Source organism: Ostrea edulis, chromosome 3 (genome assembly GCF_947568905.1).
Source record: "Ostrea edulis chromosome 3, xbOstEdul1.1, whole genome shotgun sequence".
Classification (NCBI taxonomy): Eukaryota; Metazoa; Mollusca; class Bivalvia; order Ostreida; family Ostreidae; genus Ostrea; species Ostrea edulis.
In genome coordinates, this window is record NC_079166.1 from 16,593,974 (window position 1) to 16,614,891 (window position 20,918).

The 20,918-nt window shown below is 34.8% G+C and overlaps 1 protein-coding gene across 1 annotated transcript; it reads right to left on the bottom strand.

Annotated features, from left to right (window-relative positions):
* Window positions 1-1,828: 1,828 nt before the first annotated feature.
* Window positions 1,829-17,133, bottom strand: LOC125675108 (ras-like protein family member 11B). Its single transcript, XM_048912607.2, has 4 exons — window positions 16,557-17,133; window positions 11,467-11,523; window positions 7,032-7,105; window positions 1,829-2,553 (listed from the first exon to the last, which is right to left on the bottom strand). Exons 1-4 carry the CDS (start codon window positions 16,687-16,689, stop codon window positions 2,110-2,112), a joined length of 708 nt encoding a protein of 235 aa, XP_048768564.1. The 5' UTR covers window positions 16,690-17,133; the 3' UTR covers window positions 1,829-2,109.
* Window positions 17,134-20,918: the final 3,785 nt, after the last annotated feature.

Below are 20,918 nucleotides of genomic sequence, written 5' to 3' on the forward strand. Positions count from 1 at the left end.
GTACGTTATTCGGTTAACTCCTCCCACAGTTTTCAAGTAAGAACCACCTTCTTATTTTACAGAGTGTTTATATGGGTATTGAAGGCTTGCATGTGGCACGAATTACGATTTTCGTCACTTTTTGAGAAAATTACAGGCTATTGAACCTGGTTAATTATGCGGGATTATTACATAGAGTTTCTTTAAACAGTTTGCATGTGATGATCTTCTTATTTTACAGAGTATTTGTACGAGTAAGGAAGATGGCAAGGAGTTTGACTTTCGTCAATTTTTTAATGAAAATTATTGGTTGTTGAACTTAGTCCGTTTTGAGGAAATAATATATAAATCAAAGGACATGGTCTATCCTTATCACTCCTCTCGCAGTTTAGAAGCTAGGGTATTTGCAAATAACTTGAAGATGCGCATATTGCAAGATTCTCAACCGTTTTAAATTTTCTTTGACATTTTGAACATTTACAGGTTGTTGAACTTGGTCAATTTGGGGAAACATTTTACACACAGAACTCTTGGTTTGTCTATCTATCTCCTGTCGCAGTTTTAAGCTAAGACCTTTTATTCATTATTATGCAAATAAAGTCTGTCACAACCTGAAGATGGCTGATACTACCTGAAGCAAAGTTCTACAGATTATGGCTTAAGAAAAACACCCTATGTAAGCATTTGCACGGGCGTACTATGCACCGTTTGTGTACTCTCGTTATTTTCTTTGCTGTGTAAACATAAACATACATTTTATTTTATCTACGTTAAGCACCATTTTATTCTGCGAGCGCTAATTCTCAATGTCACAAAGATCTGAACTGAGTACATTTTCTAAATATCTTATACTGTACTAAGACCTCTAGAGTGTTGAGTAACATCGTCAGCAAGCACAAAACAGTTCAATTCTATACATGTAACGGAAGGTCATTTATGTATAAAGAAGTGAAAGAGGACCCAAAATAGAACCTTGAAGAATTCCTGCTGTGACAGAAAAGAGATCGGAAACACAAGTTCCAATTCTTACACATTGCGTCCTGTTATCAAAATAGGATTTAACCCACTTAATAGTCATATGGTCAAATCAAATGTTTTACTGAAATCTATAAATGTAATACAAATTAGTTCACCACGATCCATTGCATCTAGCCAATTTCTATGTTAGACCGATCAACAGAAAATTCCTACTCCTCCTAAGTACTTGATTCCATCTTCGGTATATCTAGGGGTCCGAGTTTGCCCTTATTCTTAATAGGAGTTTTGATATTGATCACTGTTCATTATCCTCACCTCATTAGTTTGATCATTTCCTTGCACATTTAAGCTTAAAACCACGTGTACTTACTTGGCTTAAGATGTCATCCTTTTAAGAACGCAGAAAACCCATGACATGCATATCTTGTTGTATACAAAGACTTTCAAAACATATCATGTCAGTGATCTTGACCTTTACATTTATTTTGTACGTAAATTACAGTTCCTGTAATACGATATTACGAAATTAAGAAAGGAATGTCGTTTTTATTTTGTCCATGAACAATTTGAATTTCGTTTTAACGATCTTGCAAAAATCATTCTACATTGAACATCCATCTTCGTTAGACAAGTGCACGATTTGCCGAGAGTAAGCGAAGACGTGAAAATCGAGGGGAATCAAGTATTTATTCTTGCTTGTCTGATAACACTTGGGTGGACAGAAATTAGCTTATAGCGAAGAAATGGCGAACCGGTAAGAAGGCATTTACGGTGACGGAAATAGCCGAGTAGTTACGATTGTTTCATATACATATTTGCCAGTCCATCATGATTTTTAACATGCAACCTTTGGGCAAATCTGAATAAATCACCGATTTCAAATTTTTTATTTCGTGATATGACCAACAACACAAATATGCACATGACAAATTAGTACATGTGAAATTTCTTTATGAAGTGAATTAAGAGGGAAAATGACGCGAAGTGTACAGTGTATATGAACGTGTTGACAACACGTGTACATATAATGACAAAATGTTAAAATGAACTGTAGAATGATATCACAGGTAAATATCTGTCAAACATTCCCGCCAAAATGTGATTAATAGTAATCCCAACTCTTCACAAAATTACACGAATTTAGCCATTGTTTCACATGGTCGGCGCACGTGACCTCCATTTCATTTCTAAGCCTCTAATTGGATTTCGGATCTGGAGTTTGGCTTTAATGGCGGGGTTTTGCATAAACTTGGATATTTTTTCTCTCTTTTTATGAGTCACTTTTACTTGTTTGCACAAAGACATGTACGCATTTGTCACAGAAGTATAGCTTTCACTAGCGGAGGTTTCAAAGAACAAGCAATTGTACTCAGCACAAAACTGTGTTGCTTCAACGTTCGTCACAGTACTCATGTGGACAAGATCGCTCTTGTTTGCTACCAAAGCCATGACGGTTTTACCGACAGTCTTCTTGGAAATAACATAATCTGCGAATTCTTTCAACTTTTCGAAACTTTTCCTCTCCGTTATGGAATAGACCATCATAATGGCGTCCGCCCAAAGAATTTGGTCATCTTTGATGGTGAAGCCATTAGCCTACAATGAAAGAAGAATGAATGAAACCCAAATCGATATTGATATATACACAAAATCTACAATATTATATGCATTTCTTAAATACAGACAGACAGACAGACAGATGTCTACAGATAGATACATACATAAGATAAATAAATTAGATAGATAGATAGATAGATAGGTATGTAGATACAGAAAGAGAGAATAGATGAATAGAGAAAAAGATATTTATTCCAAGGCTGTTTTGTTCTATTTATTCATCTATTCAAAGCTTTCAAAATAAAAGTTCCATTTTCCATTTCTAACTAACAAAAATAATCAAATTGTTGTTCATTCTACATAGGTAAACAAAGGATTATGCTTCCTCATCAACAGGTTTACTAAACACAAACATGGGATAAAACGTTGGGTGATCATTCGGCGCTATTACAACCTTTCATCATGCGATTCCAACAGATCTGGTATCGGCGTAGAGATATAAGGAGACAGGGTGATTGATGTATTTGTAATTCCACAAGAAGAGATCTGAAAGTCTAAATGTTTATTCTTAATTATGTCGGTCAGGTGGTACTTTAACGTTTTATATAGGTGTTTACTAATATTATGCGAACAAACAATCCGTAATAATTATATTAACCCACAAATAAAACTTCAAACGTCAACGTTTGCGTTGCATTAACATTGAAAAGAATTATGATTATTGGATATAACGAGTAATATTAACTGCATACTACTACCGTGGACTATATTGGGATTTAACACGTCATAGAGAATAGAGATATCAACTATGGTGGAATATTGGGATTTAACACGTCATAGAGAATAGAGATATTAACTATTGTGGAATATTGAGATTTAACACGTCATAGAGAATAGAGATATTAACTATGGTTGAATATTGGGATTTAACACGTCATAGAGAATAGAGATATTAACTATTGTGGAATATTGAGATTTAACACGTCATAGAGAATAGAGATATTAACTATTGTGGAATATTGGGATTTAACACGTCATAGAGAATAGAGATATTAACTATTGTGGAATATTGGGATTTAACACGTCATAGAGAATAGAGATATTAACTATTGTGGAATATTGGGATTTAACACGTCATAGAGAATAGAGATATTAACTATTGTGGAATATTGGGATTTAACACGTCATAGAGAATAGAGATATTAACTATTGCGGAATATTGGGATTTAACACGTCATAGAGAATAGAGATATTAACTATTGTGGAATATTGGATTTAACACGTCATAGAGAATAGAGATATTAACTATTGCGGAATATTGGGATTTAACACGTCATAGAGAATAGAGATAGTATCAGTCGTAGAATATCGGGATACTATCCGTCGTAAAGATTAAAGTCTTTATTCTTCATAGAATATTTGGACATTATCCACACTAGAGTATCGTATTTCAGGCTACCACAGAGTATCGGATTATCATAGATCTAGAGTATTGTGTTTTAGGCTATCATAGAATATTGTGTTTTAGGCTATCGTATAGTATCGGATTTTAAGGTTTTATAGATCTGATCTGAGACTATCATATATTATCAGGTTTTAGGCTGTCGTATATTACATGTATAAGGTTTTAGGCTATCGTATAGTATTGGGTTTCAGGCTATCGTAGAGTATCGGGTTTTAGGCTATCGTATAGTATCAGGTTTTAGGCTATTGTAGAGTATCAGGTTTTAGGCTATCGTATAGTATTGGGTTTCAGGCTATCGTAGAGTATCGGGTTTGTATCCGACCATTGGAGAGAATTTATCTCACGTAAAATAATAATATATCCTTGGTATTGACAAATCACTAGCATCGAAATTCAGAGATTTTCTGTGGAGTTGAACCGAATCTGGCCTGTGAAAACACCATGTTTTGTACATAACCTTTTCCCATGTCTCCCTGAGACTAATATTTTCATGGTATTAACACCTAGGATGTAGATCCTCGTGTTTCTGATAGCTAGCATTCTTATGATATTAGCACCTAGAATGAAGGTATTCCCAGCTGGGATCTTGGCAGTGATGTTGTCTAAATACACTTTCCGTGATTGCAGATAAATAAAAAGCTTTTCAAATAAAGATGCTTGTAATCAGAAGGATGTCTCGATTCTCTATATCTATGTACTTCATGCCAGCCGAGTGCATATGCGTACTCTGAGAAATCCCGTGTCCCAAATTTTCTCTGTTAATTTCTCAAATAAAGAATCTCCCGCACTCTAGTTTGAAATAAACAACGTGTAAATTTTCTCTGATTTGCTAATATCTACTAACTATGCACAGTTCCTTTGAAAACCCAATTGAATAGCTATAAGTGACAAACAGTCATTATTAAAAAAAAAATAATATTCTAAATATACTTCTGTCTTATTAATCAATCACTTGTTATTTTTGGGACGATTTACTAGTAAACGATAATGTGTTCAAACCTTGGAAAGAACTAGTTATTTTGGTATACACACTTGTCTCTAGTCAAGGGCGCGGAATATGTAAAATTATTATCGGCTATAATATAACCAATATAATTATCGTCGACTGTCCTATTTCGGTGACTGACCAGAATCGGTGACCTTTTGTTTACGTGTGCGCGTTGTCGTTTCCGGGTGTAGATTGCGTCATCAATTTTGCCTTCCCCCCCCCCCCCCCCGAAAATAAACAACTAGAAGGAGAGTATGCAAAAAATCAACACGAGCACCCCAAAATAAGCCCATTTACTTATTACTTTTTCAAGCAAACCTTCAAATTAATATAAAGTATACCAAAAGTCTAGAATTCTACACTATGTTATTTAATTCATTGACTTTTAGTTGTACATTCCTCCTGTATATTCGTTTTAACAGTTACAAACTTTTGGCAAACCTATACCAACAATGGTCACCGAAATGGGTGACGTCACCGTTTTAGGACCACAAAGTGATAGGTTTTTTGTTACGAAAATATATTCAATTAACGTACCAATGAATTTGGAATTTTTGAATGAAAGTAAAGGAATTTAATTACTTTAAAGGTAGGTGTGTAATTTATTTATTTAATCCATGTGATAAATGAGAAAATCGCGGTTTATCACTAAGGTCACCGAAACTGGTCAATCGAAAAAATATATAAAACCCGAGGTGTTAACAGAAAAAAAAATATCCTGCATAATTCACAACAAGAACTTTTTCCTATTCTACTACGTCTGAGAAATATACAGCACATTGTTTCCCTATACAGCTACGAATTTGGTCACCTCGTGACGTCATGAGTTTCTAAAACGGAAAACATTTTTTTAATCTGTTGAAGGAATGGAGAGATAACAGGGTCTACTATTATGAAAGATATTTCAAACACATAGTTTGAGGTTGGAGGATTATATCTATGCGATGAAATTTTCTGATCTGCTCTGAATACACAATTCAACAAAACTACACACACGTGGAAGAGGGTGAACTCGTCTATGCATCGCCATGTTTATTTAAACTTGCATCGATCCTTGAACGCAGACGACTGCTTTTTTGTTGAATGTTTAATATCCTTCAGTTGATTGATTAATCGATTGATTGGTCGGGATTTTTTTTACGTCCCGTCGAGAATTTTTGACTCATTTTGAGACGTTACAAGCTGAAGGTGAAGTACCACAAATTTAGACCTATGCTTAGCGCTCAGGCCCGTTGCAATAGGATTATAGTGAACTTAGTTTATCAATTATCGATTTTATCATTGTATGTATAAGCAAAACACGAAGTGTAAAAACATGCAGTCGGTATGAATGCGCAAGAGCCATAAAATAGGTTTACAATAAACAGCTGTTTTAAGGCAAAACACACTGTCTAATCGGGTCAAAGACATGAAACCAAGTATTACAATCTAAAACCACATATTTATTGTCCTTAAGTTAGTTATATAACACTGTTCTGGTAATTCATTGACGAATCGTTAGATATTGGAGAATAATGGACGTGGTGTTTCTTTGATCTCTATAATAACCGCGGTAGAATTGTTATTATATCAACAAACTGCAAAGTTCAATTATCACGTAGTAAAACTTTCAAACCATAGAAAGATCCCGGAAAATATATATAATAAGATATACATTCGAGATAAATCCATTTCATATACCTAAATTACAAACTGGGATAAGTTCCAGTAGGTAAAACACACGATGTGTTGATCAACACAAGTTAAACGTGAAAAGCGTGATGTGTTTTGCGACTGGGAAATCACCTTTATAAACCATCAGTCCCTATGTTTATACATCATTAATTCTACTAACTGAGAACGTTTACCCGAAGATCGCCTTTAAACCTTGGATCAGCTAAACCTTACCACTCAAAACGAAGAGTTCCTCGTGAAAACCCCCACCAACTGAGTACGCTGTGTTTTTAGCGACTTCTTTGCCAAATTATCTATCATAATTTAATATGCTTACTCTCCCTCTGGTGCAATAAAGCACAAACATCTTAATATGAATGAAATGATTGGAGGAATATGATTGACGCGCACCTGCCAAGCAGTGTCCAGAATGTGGACAGTGATTGTCTTTCCGTCCAGCGTGCATTGTTGTGCGTACACTGCTTCTGAAAAACAAAGAAGATAAAAACTACAAAAGTAATTTACACGAATAGAAAACACCATAAATTATTTTACACGAATAAAGAAGACATTTTTTTTGTGTGAAATCGTGACGGAATGAACAGTTATCATCTTTATCATTTTAGCTGCAAATTTTCCGAATCAAGATTTCACGGAGAATTTGATAGAAGACACGGTAAGGTTTGGTTAAACTTTTTTTGTGAGTATCTGAGAACATTTTAAGCAACGCCTTATTTCATCGTGTCCCGTGTTTTTATTTCCATTTCATTGAAAATCATGAATTATTGATATACAGATACATCTTTGACCTTCAACAATTGGGCTTCATGCAGAATATTCAAAATTCACATGATATACATCAAATACAATCATATAAAGGGAAGGCTGAACTAGAAGAGAACCATCTGCCGTGATATATTGTTTGAATTAAATGAAGGACATAAAAACATTAAAGCAGCAGATTCAAGAGCACGCCCAGCAGTAATGATATTCGTCAGTCTAAATGACGCTCATCCCCGGTTATCTTCAGTTACAGAAGAAGGCAAAACACCCCTGTTAATGGCACACCTCCTTTAGTCTCAGAGCAGGGATACATTTGATTATATGTAATTGGATGAAGCCAAAGATATTGTTTCTACAGTTAGATCTATATGTACATGGACGCACATCATCTATCAAAATTATACAAGTCCGTGATATTCAACAGGTAGGCGAAAACAGTTTAAATAAATTTACGACATCATTAAAATCTCCTGAGTTCAAGGCCAAGGCGGAGCCCGAAGAGAGGTTGAAAATTCAACATAGGAGCATTCAGAATTTTCTTCAAAAAAGTCTTTTTTCTCAAGAATCATAGGTCCTGAATTTTGTCAAATCAATATGCGGGTATGCAGTGCGGATTTAAGTTGACCGTATTACATATAAGAAGGGATACAACTGACAGCAACAGTACATGTACAATTAATCTACACGTGTTCTATTGTACAATTAATGTACACGTGTTCTATTGTACGATTAATGTACACGTGTTCTATTGTACAATTAATGTACACGTGTTCTATTGTACAATTAATGTAAACGTGTTCTATTGTTCAAATAATGTGTACACGTATTCTATTGTACAATTAATGTACACGTATTCTATTGTATAATTAATGTACACGTATTCTATTGTATAATTAATGTACACGTATTCTATTGTATAATTAATGTACACGTTTTCTATTGTACGATTAATGTACACGTGTTCTATTGTACAATTAATGTACACGTGTTCTATTGTACAATTAATGTAAACGTGTTCTATTGTTCAAATAATGTGTACACGTATTCTATTGTACAATTAATGTACACGTATTCTATTGTATAATTAATGTACACGTATTCTATTGTATAATTAATGTACACGTGTTCTATTGTACGATTAATGTACACGTGTTCTATTGTACAATTAATGTACACGTGTTCTATTGTACGATTAATGTACACGTGTTCTATTGTACTATTAATGTACACGTATTCTATTGTACAATTAATGTACACGTATTCTATTGTACTTTAACAAAACTTACACTGTACCAACCTGTTCACCACCTTTAATGTATGCACATGGGATCATCTTGGGATATGGGAATATTTTACCTTGGGATGTGGGATGTTTTATCTCGGGGTATGGTAGGTTAGTTACATACGTAAATAAAAATGTTTATGGATATGCTTTTCACAAACCACAATAAAAAATCAAAATATCGATTCAGGCATCTTCACACCATGGTCCTCGGAGAGAGAGAGAGAGAGAGAGAGAGAGAGAGAGAGAGAGAGAGAGAGAGAGAGAGAGAGAGAGAGAGGGAGGGAGTAGGGTTTCGATAGGTACATATGAGATTTTTAATTTTTTTTTAACCTTCTCAATGATTATAAGAGTTTTATTTAATTGCACTTGTAGTATGCAAATTTCTTGTAGATTCAAGCTTACCTACAAATGTACATCATAATCTCGAAGAACGTAGGTCCACATCTAAATGGGAAAATGCAGCTGTTTTTATGGCCTTTTGTTTGATATGTACCTTACCAATTCATGCGCAAATAAATTTTCAAAATTTGGTAGAATTTTTGGGAAAATAGTTTCAGGGAACTCGTTTTTGCCTGCAAGTACTTCATCCTAAAAGATATGTCTACATTCATATATATAGTCGAACGGATAGGATGTGTCTACATCCATACAGACAAACAGACGGACGGACAGACGGACGGACGGACTGAGAGAATGCATCTACAGACATACATACAGTCGGACGGACAGACCCCCCCCCCCCCCCCGATTCCGATATATCCGCCATGCCGGTAACACAGAAAGTTTTTTTATGAAGCAGTTAACAGATGCTGTTATGGCAACATAAATGTGTTTTTCATCATATCTGTGAAATTGTGCCATATGTTGACAAAAATAGAAACCAATCATCAGGCACCGAGGTTGTCTAAATAAAACAATTAATTAAGCAGTATTCTTTTATCAAATACAATTTCAACTTTAACATACACTGAAATTGTCTAAATAAAACAAGTAATTAAGCAGTATTCTTTTATCAAATACAATTTCAACTTTTACATACACCGAAATTGTCTAAATAAAACAAGTAATTAAGCAGTATTCTTTCATCAAATACAATTTCAACTTTAACATACACTGAAATTGTCTAAATAAAACAATTAATTAAGCAGTATTCTTTTATCAAATACAATTTCAACTTTTACATACACCGAAATTGTCTAAATAAAACAATTAATTAAGCAGTATTCTTTTATCAGATACATGTTCAACTTTTACATACACCAAGATTGTCTAAATAAAAAGATTAATCAAGCAGTATCCTATTTGATATCAAATTAAGGAGGGATGCTACGCTTGAGGAATTGTGACGTGGTAACCTACTGAGCTACTCAGCTGTGCAATTTAATCCGAAAGTAATAGACTAATATTACTGAAGTTTATATTTTCATTCATGTTTTAAAAAGGAAGTCTGCCATTATCACAATGTAGAGTACCACCTTAAATTCAGTTTTTTGGTTGAAAGCAACATTGCATTATATTAAATTTATATCAGTATATACGAGTCGAAATTCAAGGGACCAAACAGTTGTCCGCCGTTTACGTCAATCTATGGAAAAAAATACATTCAGCCTCGGTAATTTGATTATCGTGCGCTTCACACGTAATTTAATCCACAGTAAATATATTTTTCAAATTTAATAGGTTAAACCTTGGAGGACAGGGTTGATTTCCTTACGCCGTGTGGAGGAGCGGATTAGTTTTAATGAGATTTATTTCCTCTGCTTTTTGATTCAGCTTGACAGTAACAAGCCACTTAATAAATATAAAGTACTCAACACTCGTGTTTCAATCACTCCTTTTTACACTAACAGTTTATGTAAAGCTCTGCCAGTATGCGGGTTTATTGACTTCAGCGTGTAATGTGTTCTTGAATTCAACATGGATTGGTTTTGACAAAACTACTACAACAATATTTCTTTTCTCTGTTTAGATCCCCAGACTCCCAGCAGTTCTAATGCAGACACTCTTTCTCATCAAATTAAATCAAGAGAAATTCAGAGTAAGATCGTGTCGGTGTAGAGTTTTGTGAATGTAGAATTTCGCCACTTTGACAGTGAATGTTCTTGCTTGATATAGACGATAAGACGAAAATTAAATTGTTTCAGTGCCCTCATCCGACCGATTGAAATAAATCTGCCGAACTCGAGAGATTGTTTTTCATGATTTTCTTTATCACACTGTCTCATTTAGAGTACTATTCATACATGTAAAACTGTAAAATCTGAATAGAGCAAAACCATATCTACCCCCCCCCCTCCCTCCGCTGGCACCACAACAAAAAGTGTTTGATATAAATCAGGAAATATAACACAATTAAAATAAATCGGGAGAGATTGCACAATTTAAATGACCTACATGTCAGTGATATTCATACCACCGACGACCATTTTCACACAAGCTTACATAAAGAAAGGTGAGGATAACAAACAGTGGTCATTCTCATAACTCCTATAAGAAATATAAAATAAATATTTGGACGCCTGGATATACCATGTGTGAATCAGTCGCCTAGAAGGAGTAAGCATCCCCTGTCGATCGGTCACATCTGCCGTGAATTGAAATTCCGGATGGTGTTTTTAAAAATTATTTTCATCATGAAATATTGATTGAAGTAAAAATGAAACATGTTATTGTCTGTGTATGGTATCCATATCTGCCGGAATCATTCTCTCCATCCGAGATTGTACATATATTATGTAGTCAGTTGGTTGGATTTAAAAAGAATTTTAAAATACTTACCAATTTGAGAGTCATAGTCTCCTATAAAGCGCTTTGTCAGGAACCGCACAGTCAGAGCTATTAAAGAAAGAGGCGAGAACGAACTCATTAAGGAGATAGAGCAGTAGCCATATGCATCCATTAAGGAGGAATATCGCATCTATCCAAAATACCAGAAAACTATGATAGATAAAGATATATTGAAAAAAAAATTGCTTCCGTTTAGTGTAAATTATAATTCAAATTTCCATGGTACTTAGATGTTCGATCTATGGATTTTTTTTTAAAGAAATGGTGATATTTAAGATGTACTCTCGATTTCAGAATTTAATGATGTGTTAATCGTCTATAGATTTATCTACGATTAATACATCATCAATTTCTGAAATCGAGAGTTAAAAGGAGCGCAGTAAACGCGTGTTCTACTGCATTTATAGTATAAGATTCACTATTCATAAGATTTCAAAAATTTCTTTATTTTCAAAGCATTCTTGTTTAAATCCGTTTTTGTGGATATATTGCATATATATGAACATTTCGGCTAAGTTACATGTATATTCATTGTACGTAGTTTTCATATTACAGCGAAAGTTAGCAAACATAAGTATATATACCGTATACATAAAACTCAATCAGTCACCACGCTGTATTCAAAATTTGATAGGTAATTTCATATTCAATATGGTCTAGATTTAAACAAGTAAATATTAACATACTTTGGAACTAACCGAGCTTCATTTTCAATGTGGTGTATTTTTGTACTTATTCTAACACAAATAAGCATAAAAATGACGTCTACAAATTTTCTGGTGCGACCAGAGCCTAATTATTACGGCAATGATTTCCGTTTGACAGACAGTTTTACAAACTAAACCTGACGTCGCAGACTGCCGTTTGGCTGATGATGAGTCGGATGAGCATAATTTGTAATATTTTTGCTGTCAGTTTATGTTCTAAAGCAGTGCAATGACGAGGAGTTTTATATCATTTTTACTACCAAAGTAATAAATTCCGTAGATGCATCGTAATCACTGAATACTTGTAACGATGGTTCGTCTGAGCGTTTGTCTATTAGAACAGCTCGTCACTAAAATCAAGAGTTCAATGACTGAGATTGGAATTGCTGTTGTGCATATCGAAGCATAATTCTAGGTGGACACTTGAGTAATGTTATAACCCGAAGATGGGAGGATTTAATTTTATTGTAATAAGACATGATGTATACCGATAATGCAAGCCAAGCATTCGTCTATAATTATTTTATTTAGAAAAAGAGTGGACAACTGAGTATAAGACGTACTCTTCATGTATACAGCTATCATACAACAAGTGCTTACATAAAAATGAAGGTGTCGTAGAGTGAAAGGTATATATTCTACAGAGAGAGAGAGAGAGAGAGAGAGAGAGAGAGAGGTATATATTCTACAGAGAGAGAGAGAGAGAGGTATATATTCTACAGAGAGAGAGAGAGGTATATATTCTACAGAGAGAGAGAGCGAGAGAGAGAGAGAGAGAGAGGTATATATTCTACAGAGAGAGAGAGAGAGAGGTATATATTCTACAGAGAGAGAGAGGTATATATTCTACAGAGAGAGAGAGAGAGAGAGAGATTTGGGATTAGTTTTATAGATACATGTAACATAAACTACTAGCCATACAATCATGCCGTATTTTAAGGGATTTGATCGCTGGTAATAAGATTTAGGTTTAATCCAAGTGCTCCCTTTGGAATACATAGGTTTATACAGCATCAAAACTGCTATTGTTATTGTTGTTGATTTTTATCAACATCTACGAACAGATCGTCTACTTCACTTAAAAGAATCTGGACAGTTATTGGTACCTCAGACTGTACCAACAATCTAACCACCACACCTAGCAGATATCTTTGTGAAACAGTCACTACATTTATTGCAGAAAACCTCGAAGAGCTGATCAGTGAAATATTCTAGAAAAGAAGTAAATCAAAAAGTAAAATGTCGGGAAACATGAGTCATTTCAATAATCGATATCGTCTAGAATTGTTGTAGAGTGAAACACGGAGAACTATTTTGTGTGCAATCACCACAGATTATCTGTTGGTTTTCTAAGACTTTGGTATCTATTTATAGTTTATTATTTCAGCTTCTTGCACTTCCCCATCAGAATCGTGTTGATAAAACAAAGGATTATCACCGTGTCTTAGCATGATTTAAAAGACTAGAATTATTTCCGAAGTGTGCAAGATGTTCTCAAGGTTGTGGAAAAATTGAACACAGCTGCAGAACGGCACGTGCTGTTCAAACAATTATGCAGATTTAATTGTTTAATTATAGTTACTTCTTCGGGTTATCATCATTTCAAAATCTTGAATGCAAACTAGCAGTTTTTTTGATTATATAGAAATATACTCACGTCGCAAACTGTATACTGTCAAGCCGATTACAAAGTCTATCGGATTTATTACCAGAAACTTATTAATTAAATTTGCATGTTGTTTTCCGCATTTATATTACCTATTACATAAAACTGATTAGATATACGCGACACTCTAATGCATGTTGATGTTTGTTCAATGAAACGAAATTTTCGTTGATTTTGCAGATTTCACAGACACGTGTATGGGATTTTCTCACACATCACTTCAATTTATGTTCGTCAGTGCTTAGAGTTCATTTACGTGATAATATATAAATCTGCCATTTAAAAAAGTGACATCTTATGGAAAAAGAAACTCTCTTTATCTCCAGCGTAACGTTTTAAACCAAGACGATTCGAGAAGTAAACATGTTATGAATGAACACACCATATGGGCATTGTGACCTTGAAATTGAACAAGGCTGATCATGAGTATAGTGAAATATTAGTCACGCCATTTAATGCCTGCATTTAGATCTTTTTCTTAAATTGCTTCTTGAATTATATTCAGTGATGTTTCATTAATTTCGAAAATGGTTGTAAAATCTTTCACAAATTGTGAAAATGATAAATTATGACAATGTTAGGAAACCGTATTAAATCGAGTGGTCATATTCAAATTTTGTTACTAAATATAGAAATATGTCGGTGAAGACAATGTACTGTGAGTTTACACCCCATCTATCTACAACAAATACTGCGTTATATTAAGACAAAGATTATACTAGGAATGGCGAGAATCCGTTCTGTCTGGTATTTAGATCTCCACTCCGTAATCTGCCCGGATTTCCACTTCTTCATATTCTATGTCGTAATTTCAAGAGACATTGAATGGGTTTGCCTGACAAATGTTTACAGCGGAACCTCACGACATTTCCCCCTTTTTACATACTAAGTACTTATGTCTATTTCAGAGCTGGTAGAGCAATTGTTCATTACATACATTACAACACAAAAACCCATCATGACAGTGGTATTTAGAATGTAAGATAAGTAATGAAATGTGGAAACAAGGTACCTTCTAGATGTTTAACTGTTCATCGGATCATTTCTTATGAAAATATTCGCAATATTCCTCGTAATATATGATAAAAAGCTTCTGTTTGAGGGATTAATTGAACATGAAATGGCATTGACCGACGAACCCCTCTAATTTCTTTCCCTGGCTGGTCATGATAAGGTCGATGAACAAGGTGTGATTAATTTGAATTTACTACCGGCTGACATATCCCCATTCTTTATCACTTGCGTAACATAGATGTACGACGAATGTTAGCAATCTGACACGGGAAATTATCCCCCTGATATCGCGGGGCATTATTACCACCGCTGTAGTATATAGCCCCGGCGTAATATGTAGGTCACGATGAACGAGGAGAGGAGGGGAGGGGGATACGTTGGTCCGTTAAAAGTCAGGTTCACAGGCAATCTTCTCGAAAGTCAGATAATTTTGGATGACATTATCATGTAGCTGAAATTATATCCCCGTTTAATTCGAGAAATAGAAACACTCTAATTTAACTAAGTAAAAAATTAGGACGAGCTGTGCAAATTTGCTACCTGGGAAACGAATTTTACCACAAGTGCAATACCGCCCCTCACCGCTTCTAGATCAACCTCGTGTACTTTATAAACTCCACGTTAGTGATTAAAACTGAATCATTACTTATCTCAAGCATCCATTTACATATCTGAAGTTGCAATAAATACTTTCTAATTCATGTAACATCAGCTAAACGATTTGAAATAACAAACATTGCGTTTGTGAATAAGTTGCGTATGATGTAAGAGGAATGGGCTAATTAATATCTAATTCCACTTAACGCAACCAGAACAGTACGCATACACGTATACTTCAAAGGTTTTCAAATTCAGACGTGCAAGTCGATGTGGCTTATTGACTTGGATGTTTTTTATTTATCTTTGCAAAGTGCTTGAACATTTAGGACAACTTTTTGAAATGGAAGATAACTTTACATGTGATGGGGAATTACACAGCATTTCGAGACCACCTGCCAGGAAGGCAAATCGTAATACAGACACGTATACAGATGAGGCGAACAGCGAGCAGCACATAGCGTGACCGACAGTGGCCAGCCAGCCAAACACACTCCTAGAATTATACTCAGTTAATCAATTAATTCACGGGAGTAAAAAACAAAACAAAAACAAAAACAGAACATTTAAAAGAAAGAAAAACACAGAGCAATTCTGAATTATTATACATGGCATGATGTTGAATATGTAACCCAAGAAATTATCGAAAATGTGAAGAATTTGATTAATCTCAGAGTCCGTAACAACACCTTCCCCAGGTCTAATGAGTATCGTGGAGAGAGATGGTCGAATAGCCTCCTTTGAAGCATGATATCGGTAAATTTAATAATCGTTGATTTGCAGATTTCTGTCTGACTCGGTTACACGGAATTGACCCACAATTCAGTTTTGGTAAAAAGAAAAATGTTGGACAGAAAGCTACCGATTTTTAAATGCATCACAAGTATGGCACTCAAAGTTTCTTACATTAGTCAACCGTGGCAAATAGAGCAAACGAATACTGTGAATTTCACTTGAAGGATGTCACCCAATATGATTATCCCTTTTGTAGAAAGAACCTTTTACGATTATTGAAATCATGGTATGACTGTTAGACGTGCAGTCTGATTATTACAATAAGACTGCACTGTCATATTCATATTTAAAAATAGACTTACCGGACTTCCCCACTCCTTTTACTCCGACCACTAAAATATTGATGTCTTTCCCGTTATGGTGACCTCCCCTGGGTAACCTGGAGTCATCCATGACGGGTTTTGGGTCTTTATCCAAATAATTCGGAAAAGGCATCCGGCATTCTTATAGTATTACAGAAGCAACCTCTTAATCCCAGTTCAAATTCTCCGGATTCACTGACTGAACGATTGAACAAACCAGTTTACCGTTTTATCACATCTTGTAATGTTTCACAGTTACGTTAATATTCCATAAAAAGAATAAAGAAATCTTTAGTTGAAAGTTCGGATGAAATATGCACTGCAGTGTATATTTTCTAAGAAAAACTCGACTGACTATTAACAAATGTCATTGAATTAAAGAGCGGTATTAGAGAACGTATTGAATGAAGAGAGGATATCGTCATCCGCGTGAGCACGCTATCTAGAGCGCGTTCCTCGTCTCGTTTGCTTATAACGTCGTGACACGGCTCATGAACCATATCCCACTTCCACCTTTTAATGAAGCCCCCCTTCACTGCGCTGACGATAGGGTTACCACAGACTGAGAACGTAAACATCTTTGGGAGAGAGGATTAGATTCAAAGAAATATTATTTATCAGGTTTCTCCATAAAAACAATTTGTTTATGCATAATTCTAGAACATTCATTACGCGGGGTCAGAACAATAAAAGAAAATCGGGAAAAAAACCAACAACCCAAAACGATTAACATCATTCGATCTTTTATTTTGTCTGTGAAAAATTGATAATTCTGTTTTATGATTATTTAATCTTTGATTTCGTATATAAGATGCCTTTTATGTTTACATCAAAATGAATTTTCTCTAAAGAAATGCGGTATGTATAAGATGCCTGCTGTGAAGAAAATATCCAGTTTTCATACCCTAGAATTACAAGAAATTCCGTTTGTAGAATGCAGCCGATGTCAGCTTTGGTTGAACATGCAACAACCGGTGTTCAATGTATTAGTTTGAACCTATATCTCTTATCTTGTCTTTGTGTTAGAATAAACATACAACAGTTCTATAATATATAGATCTGTGTTTTTATGAACTAACAACAACATTTACGTGTTTACAACTTTTTATATGCTTTGTTCGTATTCGTATAAACTTACAGCAATTATATGTTATTTTGCGTTACAATGAACGTAGAACAAAACCATCTTATCTTTTTATTGATTTAAATGTACTCTATGTTATTTTGTGTTAGTTTGAATATATGCCATCGCTATGCTATTTTGTGTTAGTTTGAATATATGCCATCGTTATGCTATTTTGTGTTAGTGTGAATATATGCCATCGTTATATTATTTTGAGTTAGTTTGAATGTATGTCATCGTTATGTTATTTTGCGTTAGTTTGAATATATGCCATCGTTATGTTGTCTTTGAGTTAGTTTGAATATATGCCTCGTCATGTTGTCTTTGAGTTAGTTTGAATACATACCATCGTTATATTATTCTATATTAGTTTGAATGTATGTCATCGTTATATTATTTTGTGTTAGTTTGAATATATGCCATCATTATGTTGTCTTTGAGTTAGTTTGAATGTATGCCATCGTTATATTATTTTGTGTTAGTTTGAATATATGCCATCGTTATGTTATTTTATGTTAGTTTGAATATATGCCATCGTTATATTGTCTGTGTGTTAATTTGAATGTATGCCTGTCTTTGTCTTACGTAAATATACAACAATTGTATGGGGTTTTTTTTTTGTTACATTAACTTACAATTGTATGTTTTCTTTGTGTTACTTAAAACGTACAACAACTGTATACTGTCTGTGTACTAAGTGTAAACTGACAATGACACGTATTTTTGTATGAATTGACAACAACTGTATATTGTCTGTGTACTAAGTGTAAACTGACAATGACACGTATTTTTGTATGAATTGACAACAACTGTATATTGTCTGTGTACTAAGTGTAAACTTACAATGACACGTATTTTTGTATAAATTGACAACAACTGTATAGTGTCTCTGTGTTGGTATCAACAGTTACGTGAAAAGTGAAGATAACGAAAAGTATGCCAGTGTTTAGACCCATACGTATTGTCAAAATGACTTTAATTACATTCTACTTTTTTTCTGACGGAATTCTCAGTCATGAAAATAGACGTACTATATTTATTGAGATTCATACGCGCATTGTTCACAACTGCACCACATTCATGAGGAAATAGCGATCATTATGCAATTATATCAAAGCAAAAACATTTTTCCCCCTCTTGCTCTGGGTTGCAGCATAGGCTAGACATTTGCTGTTTAGCTTCTCAGTTATACAATTACAAATCTTTTTTTTTACCGATTAACTCACTTTTAAAAGAGTTAAACGTGTAACACTTTGCAAAAAATTGATTTCTTCAATTTTGTATTTAGGTATAAAATGTTGACATATTGATATATGCGCTTTGTAATAAATATCTACATGATCATCTAAATATACATATGATGGCTTACCACTTACATACATGTATATAGAGCGAAAGGAATATAAATTTCCACATACCATGTTCAGAGATATCTTTTGAAAATTGGTCAATTCGTATTCTTTAAATTTAACCGTCAAAGATCTTAAAATTTGAATAATCGTACCAATGATCACACTGGTTGGTCAGAAAAACCGTTTTAAGTCACGAGCTCTATTTTCAAAATTGTTTTTTCCCAGTTTTGTTATTGGTTCTCAGCATGTCTCTATATGATAGTGATGCACAATCTCTCCGGTAAGCATGTCTCTATATGATAGTGATGCACAATCTCTCCGGTTAGCATGTCTCTATATGATAGTGATGCACAATCTCTCCGGTTAGCATGTCTCTATATGATAGTGATGCACAATCTCTCCGGTTAGCATGTCTCTATATGATAGTGATGCACAATCTCTCCGGTTAGCATCGCCTGGAATACAGAAGGAAAGACAACCCAATGACACGCCGATCAATAGAGAGAGGGGAGGGGGTGACAGGTTTATCCTGCTGATGTTCAATCCCATTCAGTACTGAATAAAATAAGTTAAAACAAAGCAAAGTCGTCTTGGCAATGTTTCTTACGTCGGAACATAAATATTGTTTAAATTAAGCTTGTTCTGCGTATAGTCAGTTTTTAAATCGAGGTAAGCTACCGACAAACAAGTTGATGGTATACAGGAGTTTCAACAGTCTCGATTGAAGTCAGCATTTCGCAAATTCTATGGTCGTTATAACGATCTAGTTCGTCAATACAACCTCACATTGGGTCAAATGCTGTCTGACGTGTTTCATACCGATTGTTAAGCCGTTCTTGGCACACTGATTTTGACTACGGATAACTCCGTTTACCTGATCAAGATATAGGGCTCACGGCGGGTGTGACCGGTCAACAGGGGATGCTTACTCCTCCTAGGCACCTGATCCCACTTCTGGTATGTCCAGCGGTCCGTGTTTGCCCAACTATCTATTTTGTATTGCTTATAGGAGTTATGAGATTGATCACTGTTCGTTATCTTCACCTTGCATGTGCAGTAACAGTAGCTAACACTTGTTACGGTATAACTGGGCAGTCTGCACTCGGAAACCATGTTCAAGTCATTGGTTATATATGTATGTGGTTATAGATACAAGTGCAATTTGGGATTCAGGACAAGTTCCTAAATTTTGGATAGTGATTTCCTTTTCGATGATGTCATATACGTAGTAAATGAAAATGCACGACATGATATTTGAACATGTACAAGAAACAAGCTTATGATGACGATATACAGCGGTGCATGTCTTGCTTACATAGCACTTAGTTGGGGACCACTTCATTTCTCATAGACCTCAACACTAACCGTAGGCTCTCTCACCAATAAACTAAATTAATTTTAGACAAACAAATGCCAGCATTTCAGATTTCGCTCCAAGTGTTAATAAAACTCGACAAAAATTATACAGGGTCCCATTGCTCCATTTTGTGCTGTTTTTTTTCCCACCCCGACAATTAATCTAAACTTCTATGATATTTCTTTCAATTCAAATAATTTCACTCTTGATAATAGCCAATCACGCAACACATAGGCATTCATACCTCCGCTCAATCTTGAGTAAACTGCGTTCGGGTTATGCGTCCGGGGGTTTGGTACTATAATTCCAATTCTCTCCACAACAGGAGGCGCATAAGACCACAACACACTCTCTCCAAACCATTCCGTCTCTTGCTGCCATCTTGACCTCATTCCAGCTTCTCCAACCTGCACTCCTTCTTCCTGCTTCCACTGTCATTCTCTCGAGGTTGTATTTGGTCTCTTTCATGTTCTTTTCCATTCTGGTGTCCATCCTAGTGCCTTTGCAAAATCGTTGTCATCTTCCCTTGT